The following is an 18,768-nucleotide window of genomic DNA, read 5'->3' as shown; positions in this document are numbered from 1 at the left end:
TTCTTGGAATGAACTTACAAACCAATTTATTTTTGTATCTTTATAAACACAAGTCAAGCAGATTCCCTGGTGCCAATAATTCATGCATTTTAGAATGTTGAAAAAAAAGTGTGACATGTCTAAAGTGTGAGTTTCTCCTCATGTGGCAGATGCAAGCAGCTCTTTTATGTTGATTTTTAAGCTAGATAAAAGCTATGAAAAACCACACCAACAAATGTATTTAGACTTGTGTAAAATTTATGGAGAATGAAGATCATTCCACTTTAGCTCAACATTTTTACTATTGAAAACCACGGATTATATTTTTGGTCTGATGTCACTTTCTTTGACCTTTCTCCTTTACGAAGTTTGTGCACTTTGTGCAGCTATATTAAGTAGAATGTCCTAGAGTAAATAAAAAAAGTAACACGTTGCAATGTAAGTTTTCACTATTAGAACAATGTGTCCCACTACCAGTGCTATTTTTCTGGCGGTACACCATATCAGCACCCTTTTATAGGTGAGAATAGAAGTAAAAAAAAAAGCTTATTTTAATTAAAAAAGTGTGTGTGTGTGTCTCCCTGTGTATAACTACATGAATATATGATCATTTCTGAACACACCACAATATTTGAATATTTTCCACAAAAAAACTTTGAAGAGAACATTTCCCCCCAGAAAAAAGCACTACTCATTACACTCTGTAGAGATGAATAAGACATACCTTAAACCTCTTGTCCTGCAAGACTTTCTTGATAGCAACCAGTTCACCCGTGTCACATAGTTTAGCTTGGTATACCACACCAAAGCTGCCATTCCCTATCACTTTGGTATCTGTATATGATACTTCCTGCGGCCGATCAGGACCCTGGCCTGGTGTTGCTACAACTGTTGTCACCTTATTTCCATCCTTGCCTGTAAATACACAAAAGTACCACGGTAAGTTTTCATATTTCATCACATTTCAGCACACTGTTTCACATTGTAACATCAAAGGGTTCACAAAAGAAATATGTTAGAAAAGCTTAACAAATGCAACTAATTACCCAAGTTTACCACTATACAGCTCAATAAAAATGTAGCATTGGAAGCATAATATGGATATCAAACTTCTATTACAGTCTATAGATAAATCCGCACTACTGTAGTGAACTAAGCCATGCAAAATGAATGACTGAAGGTATTGTTTGGACACTGGCCAGTGTAAGTAAAAACAATGATTTAGGTTTGATTCTTGTCTTAGGCCTTCATTGCAGAAATCTGAAATTTTTATCCTGCGGCTACTCTTCAGTACACAGATTACAACATCTCTTGCTTGTAATGAAGGTTTCTTGGTGCAGAAGAGTAGCTTATATGGCAGTTTAACATGCAGAAAGCAATACCAATGTAAGTAAACTAAAGATGAAGTCAATTCCAATTGTACTTTAAAATGTTTGTTACAATTCAATTTCAATATGCACCTCGCATAAATACTCTCTCTGTGGTGAAGGATTAATACAAACGTAGCAATCATAATTGGCATAACTTAGAACTCATTAACCTATCTTCTAGAATACGATGATATTTTAGTATATGAAAGCTTGACTACAGGGCAGCCAAGACACCAAAAAATTGCCCCTGTCTTTAACAGCCTATTATGTGGCAGGAGGTACACGTTGTCTGTGGTCAACAGCAAATCTTGGGACGAAAGATCTAGTTTTCTTTTAAATCCTCAAAGAAAAGGAATGGTAAAAGTTTGGTATATCGGAGACACATTTAAATCCGATATTTTGTGTTTCACATGGTTTGTACTTACCAATTGTGTATTGCGGAACATAGTTCAAGGTGCCATTATGCTTTATACATGAAAACAAAAACAATTTTTCACATAGTGATTTTTTTTATTCCTTTTTTCGCTTCCATAACACGTTATGGTGGGCACATTTTGACTCATGTTGTGGGCATGCAGTGTTTCCTACCTCCTTCACCGAAAAATACCTACTATCGTGTTAGTCACGTGTGAAAATTTTACATTATGCATGGGTAGCTGACGGATAGCCCCACGAATCATTTCCGATAAGGTTAGGTTAGGCAAGCATAGTTTTAAAAAAAATGGGTTGGAAACACTGAGAGGGGGTTACATCATCAAATGTATGGAGCTTCCAGTTCACGCAGGAAAGCAATGGCAATTGTGCGTCTGTGAGATATTTCTGTTGCAAATTACATGATTTCCCGGTCAAATAGATTCCACGATGAAAGAAAATACCTCGACGAACATTATAAACCCTAGATAAACTAATTTCCGTAAGCAGTTTCTTGTGTAAAAATGAAGAAATGTGTCTCCGATATACCGAACTTTTACCAAAGGAATAGTAGTGCTCCTAGTTTTCATGGTGTATAATCTACAACACATGCGATTAATTCCATTTTGTAACATCTCTTCCCTCCCCATTCATTAATCATGCTGCACAAACTTGTATATCCAAAAATGAAGACTAATTTCTGAATTCCAAAATAAACGAAATTCATTAATCATAATCCTTTATGTAATGTATTAGTGATTTTGAAGTTAATTTCTTTATTGTCAAAAACTCATGTCCATGCACAGAACAAGAAAGAAAAATCTTTACATTAAGCACGTCTGTAATTTGTTTCGACTACCGTTAATTTATAAATGCGGTAAAACATTTGAAAGCAAGCTTTTTCAATACTTCTAGAATTTTTAATGGTTGAACACATGGTTAAGATGTGGTAGAACGCATATACACGAAGATATTGTTCTACAGGTATGGTTTCAACGTCTACCAACAATTTGGAACAAAGTAACCAGCCAGGATAAACAGCTGATTGTTTGCACAACCCACATGCACAGCAAGTACATACCCTGCATTTCATATTAGTTATTTCCACATACTTGGCAGCTCTGTGGGCTTAATAATCATATCGTTACATAGGGCAACGTATTGTTAGTTTTCTTGCTATTCATTGGTGAGGAAGAGTGACGACCTAGTAATTTTATTTTTGTTCGATTACCAGTCTGAGCACAAATGAAAACCTTCCTCTCTCGAATGAAGAAGCAACTAAGCGATCACTTGGCTCTGGCTGCCCCACCCACGAACAGCTGATTCCAAAGATGTAGTGCGCATGCCGCTTGGCGGCGCTGCGAACGCATCTCGTTTCGCACCACGGATCGACAAACGAGTCCCGAAACTCTCTTCGGTATCGCACGCAGTCAAGTAATGGAAACTTGGACGTAAGAACGGACATTCAGCTTGCCCGTTATAATCACGGGTAAGGTATGCGAGAACATTTCTGTGTAAAATGTGGGAACTCAGTTCTACGCAAGTGAATTGAGTCGAGGGTGTGCTGTATCTGAACCCGGAAGTAAAATTGTACTTCATGGCAACTCGGCGAAACCAAGATGGCAACATTGAATTCTAATTAAGGCTAACACTGTATCGTGTTTTAAAAGGCAAAGAGCGTCCGTCATCTCAACACAACGTACCTTTGTAATGCGTAGTTTCAGTAATTGGAACGTACCCTTTTTTCTTCTCTAGTGAAACATATACATACTTTACGTATTGGTCCACGCAAGACTAACTCCCACATCATAATTTCCACACGCACTGGTCGACGTCGATGTGTTTCATCATGGCCGACAAAAACAACGAAATGCCCTTGCTAACCGATAGACCACGGAGGTCAGCGGTGAGCAGATCATTAAAGGACGCCACACGTTTTGGATAGCCAAAGAGCGAAGCTGAAATTGTCCTTCACGCTGATTGCCTTTGCGAAAACTTAATTTGCATTCATGAACATATCCACCACTTCGAAACCTAATAAATGTTCATACCAGTAGTGGCACCGACTGCAAATCAATTTTGACAAGGTTGACACATGCACAGTATGGTGTTTGTGAAAAACAGCTATTCACTCACTCACTTTCCGTCTATGCCTGTACGTATATATAGGGAAAGAGTATCCAAGTGCCTTAAAGTAGCAATCAGAGGAGGGGTTTGGTAACTAGAAAGGGAGAATTTCCATCACCCCCTTCTTAAAATACTGGCTTGTGTATGACCTTGAGGTATTTTCCCTATCTCCCTCAAAGTCAGTATTCGCAGACTGTTTTTTCATGCTTCCTGACGACGACCTTGTTATCCAATCACGAAAGCACAGTATTTTAGTTCGTTGCATGTTTTGTTCCTTCACGAATGTTAACACGAGTCCTGTTAAGAACCAGTCACAAATAATATTTACAATATCACACAAACATCTTCGTTTGCATGCCATTGGCATACGAAAATGAAAAACATCCACGCAATAATCTGCGTCGTTGCGAGTAACCTAGCAGTAATAAATATAAGTATTTAATGAGCAAAGCGAATATTTCCTTTCAAGAGTTTCCAAGCTGATCATAACCATCACTCCGTAGCTCGCTATGGCTTGCTTCAAGGAGGCAAGAGTTTTACATACAGTGGGAGTTTTACATCCAAATTGTCCATCACCGCGTTTACTCCATTTGTTTCATGCAACGAGAGCTTCAAGAACTGACACACAACACCAATCAAACTGCTTACAACCTCTGAACCAGTAGACGTAAAAATACATCCCTTAAAAATACGTAGGATGAATGTAAAAACCAACGAAAATAGCCAAGGACAATTTGCTGAGCAATGCTTATGGATCCCACTGTACAAGCAATGACACACGTTAGACCTTTCAAAAGCAAGCAATCAGTTCTGAATAATAAATGTACTTCGATTTACTAGATACATTTCCATCTTGTTCCATTGTCTATTTGTGTTCCGGTTATTTTACGTTGCATTCCTACATCTAGATTAATCGGGACAAACTATGAAATATTTGATGGAACCAACATATCCATAGTTTAGACAAGATTCGAACTAGGACCTCTGGTGCAAGAGCACGCTATGCTAAACACCCCAACACACATAATCGTACGCAAACATTTACATACCACTGCCAAACGTTTTGCCTTAATAACCCGACACACTTGTATTTACGGAAGCATTATATATAAAAGTACAAATATGATATTCTGTGGAATATGCCCAACCGAGAATCGCACCAGGAACCCTGGATAACGAGGTGAATATCCATGGCCGTAACTTGGGGCCTATTTTTTTTGGGGGGGGGGGACAGAATCGGAAAATTTCCACCCGCTAAAAATAGCGTCCAGAACTATTTTGCTAAATTACTGTTACATTTGAGAAATCAAATAAATACTCTATTCTTTTTTCCTCAGGCCTCAGGAGGTTAAAAAAAATAGTAAATCTGAACATTTTGGCTTGTCTCCGCCAAGTTAGGTCCATGGGAATATCATTAACCACTAAACTATCGGGAAGGGCCCTAACCTACGAATATGTCAATGATGGGAAGTATTTGTGCAATAAAGTAAATTTTTTACTGCATAATATACTCCCGTTAGCCAATGGAGTCTGCGACGGATGTAGGCCTGTTTAAACCATCTCAAAATCGGAAAATACAAAACCAAAACAATTTGTGCTAAATGTGTGATCAAATTAAAGACCCCCGTTGATTAGGATCTCGGTTCGCGAACTCCAATAATCGAAGAAGTAATAAAATAAACAACAAGATTGAACTTCGAAATGATTTCTCCTCGTGCTGCTGGCTAGTTCGCAGTCTCAGCAAATTCGGCCGCGGGGAACGGACCGATCAGTCCGGTTGATTGGGCACCGTACCAGCTGATTCACAAACTGGAATTGTGCTAAGAATAAATGAACTTGACACAGCTGGAACGCTCCGCCGATCTACACGAAACAGGCTTACCCGCTGACGCAATCTTATCTCTGGCCACAGCGTTTGAAACGTTTCAGAGCAAATCGCGTGGGAAGATGAAATTTCTAAGGTCGGCTTTAGACGAAAGCATTTTCCTTAGCATTTATGCCACGACCAAAATGCTACCGCGTAAATTGAAAAATCTTATGGCATTTCTCAAGGAGAGAATCAGTCATTTTTCCGTAGCATGACCAATCAGAAGCGACCCCTAGGTCACGAGTGCAGTTGTAATGGCGACCGAGATTTAAAGAATGTATCACTTCGTATTTTTAAAATACGATAACTACTCAACCAAGAGGGATAACGTTTTCTACAAAACGGTTTAGGTACAAATCAATGGCGCTGCTTAAATACACACTTTATAGCGTTTACAGTACACGTATGGAAGAATAAATTAATTGCTTCAATTGTAAACAAGGAGCACTGGCTCATCTTGTGTGCCTCTCGTGCTGTCGTTCTCTGCACGCTTCACATCGCAATCGCTAACCGAAATGCTTCCCTCTAAGCTGACCTAATACTGAGCAGGTTCTAAAACCAGGGTTGGCATGCGAAACACACTTTCTCATTTAATAGTATTTGGATGAAACACATTTGTTCAGAATTTTAAGTTCATTGTTAATGCCAAAGTATATTACTTCATTTCCAATATAATGTGTTTCAGTACACGGCGTAGCCACTAAGGGGAAAGAGTGGGACCTTAACGACCGGAAAATAATTCGAACCCTCTGGAACTTCTGAGAACTTTTCAAATAACGCAAAAATGTACTTATATTACTAGAAACACAGTTCTTAAAATAATTATTGCTAAACGTGTTCGAAAGTTTTAGGTGTAAATTGGGGACAAAATAATAACATAAGAGCCAGAATTTGATTCAATAGCAAAACATCAACACAAATCAAATACATATTTCTGCCCTTAGTGGTCGATCTGTCATACATTTCATTTAATAGTCAGTTCTCATCGTAGCAACAACGAAGAGGAAGAAAGGCGCAAAACGACAAAAAATAGTCACGGGCAATACTTTTGCATTCCGTTGTACAGTCTTGGACAGTTCTGCGTTGTAACGACCCTATTGAAAAAGCACTCAAGCAAGCCATCCATGTCTGACCACCAAGCGCCTTGTGACTAGACAACCCAAACAACATTGTAATTCTGCGGCTTGTATACCAGTCACGGGTATACATTTCTGTAAATTGAGCAGTGATGCCAATGAGAAATACGAGATGAAGATTGTCGGAAGTAATGTTTCGTGTTCTCGACATGGAATAATACTCGATCCAAGTTACGTTCCTTTATTTAATGTTGTTTGGTAACAAACCTGACGGACTGGGTTTATATTTTCACTCCTTGCATTACACTAAGTTCTATATTTAACAGTTATATTAATGCTTTGAACGAAAATAATACCTAGAACAACATCCAACACACGTTCACACCACTCTTGTCACACACATGCACGTGAAAACGCACACACAAAGCTAAGTTTTAACTTCCAAGTGAATGTCCAAATGACAGTAAACGGAGAAGCGTGATGTGCGAAACTTGCGATATTTCACAGAAAGAATGCGTCTATTTTTGACATACGTGATTTCTATTAATAGAGAATGAGACAATTATCAGAAATTAAGATGCATTTGCTTTTTCATGTGCTGAGGAAGGAAAGAGACTGACTGGAAAAAAGAAAATGTAGTGCTATTGATAGTGTGTTGGTTAGCGTGCAGAACGTTCATCAGCGAGGCCTGGGTTCGATCCCCACCAGGGGCAAACTTTTTTTATTATTCGCTTGCAGTGAACAAATTTATTATATTGTTTTCTAGGCATCTTAACGAAAGGACACACATCAAATTTAATATTTTATTCTGTTCTTTCATTCTTATAATAGGTTCTCTATCACAAGGGATATAGAGATTCTCTATCTTGACGAAGGATATTTTCTCAATACAGTAGAGCGTCGATTATCCGAACGTCGGTCAACCGAACGACCGCTTAACCGAACTGTGTACTCGCTCACTTTCAGATATCTGTAATGAAAAAAGTACGTGACTTAGCTGCTCGTAAGCGTGTAGGCTTGCTTAGACAGACCAAAATAAAGGATTTTTTTAAACGTTAATTTTGTGTACTGTGTGTATTGTTCATGCAAAATGCGTATGTAATATGTACATATTTTTGTTTAATAAACTGTACCACATACTATATATTCCTACTAAAGTTGCCTTTGTACGTTACTTTGTAATACATACTTAAAGAGATGCCTGTTTTTATGAATAAATTTACTGTACAGTACTTCTTTTTGGCAAATAAACATGTACAGTTCGATTATCCGAACAAACCAGTTTTCCGAACACCCATGTCCCCCAATTACTTCGGATAATCGACGCTCTACTGTAGTTCCGTAGCTACGATTCTCCAGTCCCTTCCCCCCCCCCCCACTTATTTATTTACTTTCTTCATATCTACTCACGAAATACCATGAATCTAACGAAAACACACAGATATAGTTAGAACAAGAAACACACCTCGCATCGAAGGTTCCAGGTTTGAGTTCCGGAATTATTGCGAGGGTGGATTATTTCTGTGTATCTATTTATCATATTCGTCTAAAAAATATTTCTCACTATTCCCGTGATTAACTTAGGGAGAGACCAAAGCTACTCAAATAACAAAAGTACAGAAAACGCAAGACACACCTGGCTACGCATGTTACACCTTGGGAATTAGCAATCTGAAAATAAACTTTCATTTTGATGGACTACTTTCTAAATGGTTTCGTGTTGTCTCGTTTGGAGTGTTGGCTAGCGTGTCGGACCTGCGTGCGGGCAACCTGAGTTCGAGCCCAGCAGAAGGTAACTTTTTTTTTTGTCAAATTTCATCCAACCTTATTTATAAAATTCAGATTTCTTTAAAACCTTTTGAATTACATGCCACTTCGTATGTTAGTAATCTGAAAGCAGCAAAGATGAACATTTCTTGTTCCGAAGCGACGATGTATTTTTGTAAGTTAAAAGCGAAAAGCATGCAGCCACGTTATAACTGAGATCATAGTTGTCAGTGCTAATATGGCAATAGCTACATTATGTCAACACACCAACTTAACGTTCCCCGTAAAATGATTACCTTTCCACGTTTCAAATTCGTGGGTGCTGTCTAAAGTAAATACTTTGATACTTGCGTTTGCATGTTGGAATCCAAAGTAATATGATTTTCTTTCCCAGCAAATGACATTGAAACCATTAATAACTGTTTTTGCAATGTGATATTGATATCATATATTGAAAGATTAAAAATGGAGAATTTCTCTTAAACCAACTTATAAATACTAATGCTTCAATGGGATTTTAGATATTACTATAAATAAACAAGGGAGAAGAACACAGGTTGGTTTGATGAACTAATTTGTAAACTAAAACTTTTAATTAAAGAAACAAAATACGTTCACGAGTTAATATGTCATTCAATTTCAGGCACATTCCACCAACTGAAAGAGTATTTTCAAAATTAATAATATTTGGATAACCGACAAATCCAAACTTGACGTTGAGCCCTTAAAGCACTTGATAATTACAGAAATATACGTAATTTTACTTGAGCATGCCCTTAATTTTGTGTCTTGATTGTAGAAATAAAGTGTTGCAACGAGCAGTAGTATGTTTTAGAGAGTGTTTAGAATCTATTGTGTACTGCATGAGAATACTGAAGTCATTCTTAGTTTCCTAATCAAATAAAAATTATTTATGGTAATCTTTGGTGACGGAGGAACAGTGTGGGAGGGAGACCAGCAGTCGGTAGGTAAGCCAATGCCCTCACGGGCTGTAGAGCTATGGGTTATTATTATTATAATCTTTAAAAAGGAAAGCCTTTGTTTCTTTGCAGCTGTTAATGATAGAAATTCAATTGCAAACAAGTTACCAAATTAACAAATATTTCTCTTACATATTTGTGCTATGTGCTCGTATGCTTTATACAGGATGAGGAAGGAAGCAGGTTGTTCTTGGGTAACCTGTCCTGCTTTTGTCAGAAAACCTGATCAGCATACTGAACCAAGCCATCATACGAGATACGACTTCAATAATAAGATCCGTTTCTACGGCCAACTAACTCCAAAAAATGGTAATAAAATTGTCAGGGTGACGAGACTGAGAAATAAATGCCTCCCATATTACATTATACTCTGTATGCCTAGTGTGGTTTGCCTGTCCCTAAAGAATAAGCTGAAGACAAACCTCTGTCGATTGTAACGCGTGTAAAGTCTGTTGCTTTAGCAGTCAGTCACTCCCGAGAAAAAAACGCTTCAATGTTTGGAAACTTAGCAAGCGGTACTCACAAGACAAATATATTGTCCGTCTGTCAGAAGGCCCGGTGGTGTGGTGGTAAAAAGGTAAAGTGCTCCCCTGTGCATAGCACCACGCCATGAAGGCGTATAGGGGGTGTGGGGGTAACGCCCCACACTTTCTTGATCCGGTCGTGAGTGGGGGTGATGTGATCAGCATCACGCCCCTGACCGCCTTTACCCCCCAGGGTTTCCCCCAGGTACCCATGTTATTCGACGCTGGGTGGGCGTCGGGGCCGCTTCCAACCTTAGAAAAGTTCCCGGATTTGAACCGGCCGGGGATCGAACCCGGGACCTTGAGCATGGTAGTCAGACGCGTTACCGACTGAGCCACCAAGTTTGAAACGCAGAAGGTACTTGGTTCGATTCCATTTGATTGCCTCCAATTTTTTTCTTAACTCAAGCAACGAATTATTTCATTTTATTTATTACACACATTCTTATTTTATTTGCTGTGCGAATTGTTGAATTTCGAATTGAATTTTGTTTTCCAAACGTTTACGATAATTACTTGCGAATAGAATTATATTTATTCCTGGTTCATTTTCTCGAAAGAAATGTATACTTTTCACCAGGATAACATTTTTTGAAAAAAAAAACGTGGACAATTTAATATGTAAATGTTTGTAAAATGATGAGAAAATTGGAAAACTATCTTAAAAAAATATTTCCATAAATAAAATTGAAAACGGTAAAATAGAGATTTCCACCAAAAATTAAGTAAAAATATATTTCACCTTTATTTCAATAAATTATTAAATAAAATGCAAACATTTGTTGCTCGAGTTATTAAAATAAAATTGGGCAGTAGAACGGGAATCGAACCCATAACCTTCGGAACGTGATACTTATTAGCTACTATAGCATCTCCTCATCAAGGCACTTGGAAAGCATTGAAACCTTCAAGCGCTTTTCCTCGGATTTTTTCTTCTTTTAAGTCCACTTTATGCACAGTAAGAAAGCTTATACCGGATTGGACCTCTAGTTTAAAGTGGGATCCCAACCACTCGCGTATAAATCGGGTATCAAACTTTTCCTCGGAAATTGCTGGCTAACGTGCGATATTATCAATACTCTTTTCGGGCATGGATGTTTGTGTTTGTCCCAATGAGAATAAAGAGAACATAGAGAAAATTGACATGTATGACAACTGAGTAAAATGTGAAGAACTGGGGATACTGACGAATAGGTGTATTCCTTTAATTTTAATAAAAAAAAACTACAGGGTACCCTACCACTATACAAAGTCCCGTCCCAAACCGTAGCCTCTCCTTAGATGGAATCAACAGATATTCGCAGTTTGTGACTTGTGTGCTTTTTCCTGAGAAACTTAGATATTTTATTTTAGTTTACAATTTTATTTAATCACTAATTCTTCTCTCTTGTTTATTTATATTAATAACTAAATTCCTACTATAGTAAAAAAAATAATTTCACTATTCATAAGTCATGCATTATAAACTGTTAAAAAATAATGCATTGTTCTCTGCAGTTTTGTGTAGTAAGTGCAGTTTATGTAATTACATTAAACGTGACAGATCAACTACAGATCAATTTTTTCACATCAGATAGACACTTGAGAAAAAGTGGGAATATAATCAAAATGTCCATAAGCTATTCATTGATTTCAAAAAAGCATATGATTCGGTCAAAAGAGATAAATTATATAATATATTAGTCGATTTTGGAATACCTAAGAAGTTGGTTAGTATGATAAAAGTATGCACCAGTGAAACAGGAATTAAAATTCGTGTGGGTATTAATGTCTGACAAATTTACAATTCATGATGGATTAAAACAAGGAGATGCATTATCTCCATTGCTCTTTAATTTTGCCTTAAAATATCCTGTTAGGAAGGTAAAAGGACGAAGGACTAAATTAAATTGTGTGACTCAGTTGTTAGCATATGCAGATGATGTAGACTTATTAGGGGATGATATAAATACAATTAAGAATAATGCTAAAATATTTTTCAAAACTGCTAAAGAGATAGGTTTGGAACTTAACAAAGAGGAAACTAAATATATGCTCACAAGCGGAAACCAAGTGTTAGATAATAATCAAAATCTAATTATTGATAACAACTCGTTTGAACCAGTCTCCAAATTCAAATACTTAGGAGTAATATTAACAAGTGAAAATTATATTAAAGAGGAAATAAAAAGTAGGCTTAATTCAGGAAATGCACGTTACTTTTCTCTTCATAAACTTTTGTCTTCTCGTTTAATATCTAAGAAACTAAAAGTTAAAATATACAAAACTGTAATTTTGCCTGTAGTATTATATGGGTGTGAAACTTGGTCCCTTACATTGAAAGAAGAACATAAATTCAGAGTATTTGAAAATAAGATCTTTAGGAAAATATTTGGACCTAAAAGGGATGAGGAGACAGGTGAGTGGAGAAGGTTACATAATTTGTATTCATGTCCAGATATTATTAAATATTAGAATAATGAAATGTGGCCATGTGGCACGAATGGGAGAGGAATGAGGAGTTTATAGGATTCTTGTTGGGACACCTGATGTAAGAGACCTCTAGGAAGGCCAAGACGAAGATGGAGGGACTACGTTCAGTTGGACCTAAAGGAAATTTGTAGGGATGGAAAAGAGTATATATATATATATATATATATATATATATATATATATATATATATATATATTGCTCAGGATAGGGACAGATGGAAAGCCTGTGTTGCTGCAGCCATGAACCTTCGGGTTTAAAAAGCCTAGAGAGTTAGTTAGTTAGTTAGTCCTCTGCAGTTTTGAATGCAACATTCAGGCTTTCTGATCGTGCATATTACATCAGGATATGATTATTTATAAGTTGGTTTAAGCGAAATTCTCCATTTTTAGTATTTTAATATATGATATCAATATCACATTGCAAAAACCGTTATTAATTGTTTCATTGTCATTTTCTGGGAATAATAAAAAAATCGTATTACTTTTCATCTTTGCTGCTTTCAGATTACTAACATACGAAGTGGCATGTAATTCAAAAGGTTTTAAAGAAATCTGAATTTTATAAATAAGGTTGGATGAAATTTGACAAAAAAAAAAAGTTACCTTCTGCTGGGCTCGAACTCAGGTTGCCCGCACGCAAGTCCGACACGCTAGCCAACACTCCAAACAAGACAAAACGAAACCATTTAGAAAGTAGTCCACCAAAACGAAAGTTTTTTTTCAGATTGCTAATTCCCAAGGTGTAACATGCGTAGCCAGGTGTGTCTTGCGTTTTCTGTACTTTTGTTATTTGAGTAGCTTTGGTCTCTCCCTAAGTTAATCACGGGAATAGTGAGAAATATTTTTTAGACGAATATGATAAATAGATACACAGAAATAATCCACCCTCGCAATAAATCCGGAACTCAAACCTGGAACCTCCGATGCGAGGTGTGTTTCTTGTTCTAACTATATCTGTGTGTTTTCGTTAGATTCATGGTATTTCGTGAGTAGATATGAAGAAAGTAAATAAATAAGTGGGGGGGGGAAAGGGACTGGAGAATCGTAGCTACGGAACTATTGAGAAAATATCCTTCGTCAAGATAGAGAATCTCTATATCCCTTGGGATAGAGAACCTATTATAAGAATGAAAGGACAGAATAAAATATTAAATTTGATGTGTATCCTTTCGTTAAGATGCCTAGAAAACAATATAATAAATTTGTTCACTGCAAGCGAATAATAAAAAAAGTGTGCCCCTGGTGGGGATCGAACCCAGGCCTCACTGATGAAAGTTCTGCACGCTAACCAACACACTATCAATAGCACTACATTTTCTTTTTTCCAGTCAGTCTCTTTCCTTCCTCAGCACATGAAAAAGCAAATGCATCTTAATTTCTGATAATTGTCTCATTCTCTATTAATAGAAACCACGTATGTCAAAAATAGATGCATTCTTTCTGTGAAATATCACATGTTTCGCACATCATGCTTCTCCGTTTACTGTCATTTGGACATTCACTTGGAAGTTAAAACTTAGCTTTGTGTGTGCGTTTTCACGTGCATGTGTGTGACAAGAGTGGTGTGAACGTGTGTTGGATGTTGTTCTAGGTATTATTTTCGTTCAAAGCATTAATATAACTGTTAAATATAGAACTTAGTGTAATGCAAGGAGTGAAAATATAAACCCAGTCCGTCAGGTTTGTTACCAAACAACATTAAATAAAGGAACGTAACTTGGACCGAGTATTATTCCATGTCGAGAACACGAAACATTACTTCCGACAATCTTCATCTCGTATTTCTCATTGGCATCACTGCTCAATTTACAGAAATGTATACCCGTGACTGGTATACAAGCCGCAGAATTACAATGTTGTTTGGGTTGTCTAGTCACAAGGCGCTTGGTGGTCAGACATGGATGGCTTGCTTGAGTGCTTTTTCAATAGGGTCGTTACAACGCAGAACTGTCCAAGACTGTACAACCGACGTTAGTTTACTCACGCTTTTAGGCAATGCGCGGTTCAATAATAGGCGCAAAACATCCCCGAAGCAGATTACAATCCCTGCATATCGATATCAGTACAGTGAAAATGAAAACAGTGATTACATTATCTTGTAATGTTTGTGTCGCAAAAAAAAAGCCTCATGGGTGGTGAATCGTGTCCGTCGGTGTTGCACCAGAGCTGCAAAGAAAATTTATTGCATGGATGGACCTACACATTATCCCGATGAGATCGAATTACTGCGACAGAAACAAGTCATCAATTGATTTTAACATCGCGCTATTAAGCCATGACTCCAACCTGGGACCGTCGGTAGCGAGATCCAGCACTCAACACGCTCGGCCACCCAGGTGACGGTAGAGTACATAAACGATTGTTGATAATACGCACATTCGGAGACAGACTTGTCCTTCAATAACGATTTTTTCAGACAAAAAAAAAAACTAAATTTAGTTAACAAAACGGCTAACATACGAAAAAGTGAAATTTCCTAATTTTACGCGCGAAAAATCGTGCCTCTATTCATCGTACTCGCAAACATAGGTCAGAGAGCTATTTTTGGAGAGTGATACATGGGGCTACTCTTCCTCGGGTGACTCGCCTCCGTCTACAGGTTTTTATCTTTCTATACGTTTTCTATTCCGGAGAGATCTACAGTTGAAACGAGCGAACAGAATGGAGTGATCGTCCCGGAAGAGTACTGTGTTCAGCCGTCAGCTGAATAGTCGTCGAAAAATCAATAGCTGGGGATATAACTTCGCGGCTTCAGGGAAAAAAAAACTGGATAGGAAGATGAGATGTACTCACCATTACTTTCGTGGTTAACACACACAAAGTTGTGAATTGAGATATTGTTTTAAGTCCACTTTATAACCACAGATAGGCTAATAGGGACTGGAGTTTAAAGTCGGACCAGAACCACTATGAACCACCACCGGGTCGAACCCTGGACCCCTTGATTACACTTACGTTGGCACTAAGTTATCGTGGAAGCACTGATCTGTGCCGAATAGAGCTAGGGTATGCGCGATATCGGGAATTCTTATGATAATTATGTTAGATTTGCATACATACTTTTAGGCGTTCCGATATGTTGAAAAGGAGGGAATGGTTCCGATGGAAAAACGCGTAGTGGTGCTATTGCGTTTTAAATAGTAAGTATGCATGAAAGGATAAATGGATATGAAGGAGATTTTCTTTTTAATGACCTTTACATAGAGCTAGGGAGCCGAGGTGGTGGTCGGTAGGGTGTTTGACTTCCACGTGGGAGACCCGGGTTCGATTCCCGGGGGTGGGTGATCTAAGATCATAAATTTTCCGGCCTTGTCCCCGCATGAAGCGGTTCTTTGAGCTCACCCACGCTCAAATCGATGGGCACCTGTAGGGAACCCTGGGGGTGGGGGGTAAAGGCGGCCGAAGCGTGGTGCTGATCACATCGCCTCCAAAATGGCCGATATCAAGAACGCGCGGGGTCCTACCCCCACATCCCTTAAATATGCATTCGTTGCACGGAGAACTTTACCTTACCTTTCATTATGAACAATATTGAAAGTGAATGCCTATTAATGCAATTTTTATTGGAGTTTGCGTTTTTGTTTAAAGTCCGCTTTATGCACAGATAGGCTAATTGGGGCTGGATCTACAATTTAAAGAACCAGTGTTTGCCTCCACTGGATACCGAACCTTGGACCTCTTGATTACAAGGCGACGACGTTACTACACGGGCATGCTTTAGTGCCTATAAATCCGGCTCTAGTATTCGCTCATCCCTCGTCGCGATTAGCTAAAAGTGCCAGGAAAGCGACAATAAATAAAAATGCAAGTACACCATCGTGAAACAATCGACAGATTAAAGGTAAAGTGAAGAAAAATCTCGCCGACTAAGGTGAAAAGTTTTCAAGTAGTGGTTTGGTGCAGCGCCACAAACCGACGAATACAAACATGCTATATTTCGTTGACCTTCCATGCAGCCGAGCGACTCTCACTGCGACACCAACAGTGCTTGGTTTCTGCGTCGATACTGCGGCTGAAGCGTGACTTGGTTCTGCGCTTGTGGGATCTCTTCAAAGAAGGCACATGCCGGTTCAATGTCGGATTCGAAACCTGACCTTGCGCGTGGAAATTAATTCTAAAACGTTACTACGAACCACCACAACCAACATGTTTGCATCCCCCCACCCAAAACACACTAGATTAAGATCTCCGCTGATTACGACGGTAAGTGTTTTTGGAGACTTGACAAGAATGCGTCGACAAGAATTAGCCAAAAAATTGTTCTGCAACATCTTCGAGAGTTCAGCACCGCAATGCGCCCCAGACATTTCTCAGTGTTCCAGTGCTAAACATTGTCGCTGCGAATGCGCGGGTCAAGGGTTCTATTCGTAGTAATGATTAACGTTGATCGACACCTCACTCAGGCAAGTGTCTCGCAAATTATTTACTGAACGCAATAACAATTTCAATAAATTGTAACACCTCGAAAAGTATACGCTGTTATGTGAAAAATTCCAGCCTTTCATAAGTTTTACACAACGTTGACAGTCACTACTCACAATCTCTCAGCTGCGAGTTCGATTTTAACATTGGCTTCACTTATTTAACTTATCACCTTAGTCATATCACTGTTGAACTGTTTTAGATTAGAATTATCACGTAACATTAATACTGAGGCAAGTAAGAATGAGTTATCTAAGTGGTGACAATTCAGGGAATTAAACAACTCATGGCGTGGAGCTATGCACAGGGGAACACTTTACCTTTTTTTTTTATGACGACTATATTTTCAAAGACAAAATTATTTCGCAAGCAATTATGATGAATGAGGAAAACGCGATTGAATGCAAGCCAAAACAAATGCTCCATATAATCCAGGCCGAAACTTATTGGCTCTACTAATTGTGAATACTAGGATAATGATGCTCACCTGGTGTATGGAGGTAAGCGTGGTATTCCGGATACGAATTCCGGGAAAGCTTGCGTGCTTTTCTCCTTATCCTATTTGTATTCTTTACTTCCGCCGCGTTTCTTCATTTTTAAGATAATCGAAACGATGGATATTGATTAGATAAAACTGAAGACTCACAACGGAACACGCATGCCCAGCCTGGACCGAACACGATCCTCCAGTAGTATATCTTAAGTTAACTACTCAACTCTATCGGTCTGAGGCCGCAACTATGGGTTCTTGTCGCGTTTAATACAGGGTGGTGCAAAAGTAGGTTGACAGTTGACATATGCCAAGTAGGCAAAGTGTGTGGTTTTCTTTGGAATACATTCTTTTTCACCACACCTCAGAAAAATAAATCCATGGGCGTAATGTCTGGGATCGTGGGGCCACTCAATGTAAAGTAAAAAATAAATACTATCAAGCTACTTTTCCAACACCCTGTATAGTGGTAGAAATATTCATTGTTAAATAACCTGTTAATCTAGACATGAAGAAACACCCTTCTCTCCGCTCGTGGTCTATTTGGTTATTTTGTGTTGCTTTTCTACCTCTAGATTAACCGCGACGATGAACTGACGATAAGGAGGAAGCAATTGTATCATATTGTCGAGGATTCCAACCCGTGGCCTAGAAGCACTGATTTATGTATCGACGTAACTTCAACTAAAAATCTCTCTGCTCCGACAGCCATTTTTACCTCAATTCTCCCACCACAAACTCACACTGCGGCTTAAATGATCATTATATTGACAATTGGAGCACTCCATCCCCTTGGACCGGCAAGGAACAGCCCACACCATCACGAACACGCAATCGTACACATATTCTTACATATAAACTCATCGCATACGCACACAGGGAAGCGGTGCGTGTAACCCGACGAAGCGGAAGAATCGTGTCCGAGGTTTCGCCCTCAGCCGGTTCCTTGCACCTTCCAGGAAAGAAAACGTAGGGCGTGGGGAGGGCTTCTGACGTGAGCCCTCGCAGGATACCTCCCATGTCATCCACCCGGCACTCGCACACACACGCATGCAAGTCAGGAGACGCACGTTCCACAATGCATTCGATCCCGGCGAGTACTACGGAGAGATACGCGCATCGTGGCACACTCCGCGATCAACTGCTTCGGACAGTTGCGCCGAAACGCGTTCACGGTGCACTTGATTTGGCGTATCGCTTCAAACGCACGCCTTCTCCCCTTGAGCCGGTCACGTGAGCGAGAGATCGGGAGCTGATAGTAAAGTATATAACACGGAAACGCC

The 18,768-nt window shown here is 38.8% G+C and overlaps 1 protein-coding gene across 5 annotated transcripts in view; it reads right to left on the bottom strand.

The window, feature by feature from the left end:
- sgg (glycogen synthase kinase 3 beta homolog shaggy) overlaps nucleotides 1-18,768 on the bottom strand; it is a 100,432-nt gene that overhangs the window by 26,260 nt on the left and 55,404 nt on the right. For 3 of the 5 annotated variants that reach the window (XM_083113753.1, XM_083113755.1, XM_083113754.1), the window contains one exon: nucleotides 704-894. In XM_083113753.1, coding sequence (XP_082969879.1) covers nucleotides 704-894 — 191 coding nt within the window. Of the gene's footprint in view, nucleotides 1-703; nucleotides 895-2,841; nucleotides 3,016-18,360; nucleotides 18,602-18,768 lie in introns of those variants that run through there. The other 2 variants (XM_083113752.1, XM_083113756.1) reach the window with 2 other exon arrangements.

This window comes from Lepisma saccharinum, chromosome 28 (genome assembly GCF_977018435.1).
Source record: "Lepisma saccharinum chromosome 28, izLepSacc3.1, whole genome shotgun sequence".
In the NCBI taxonomy this organism is placed as follows: Eukaryota; Metazoa; Arthropoda; class Insecta; order Zygentoma; family Lepismatidae; genus Lepisma; species Lepisma saccharinum.
This window is presented reverse-complemented; position numbering and strand designations above follow the sequence as displayed.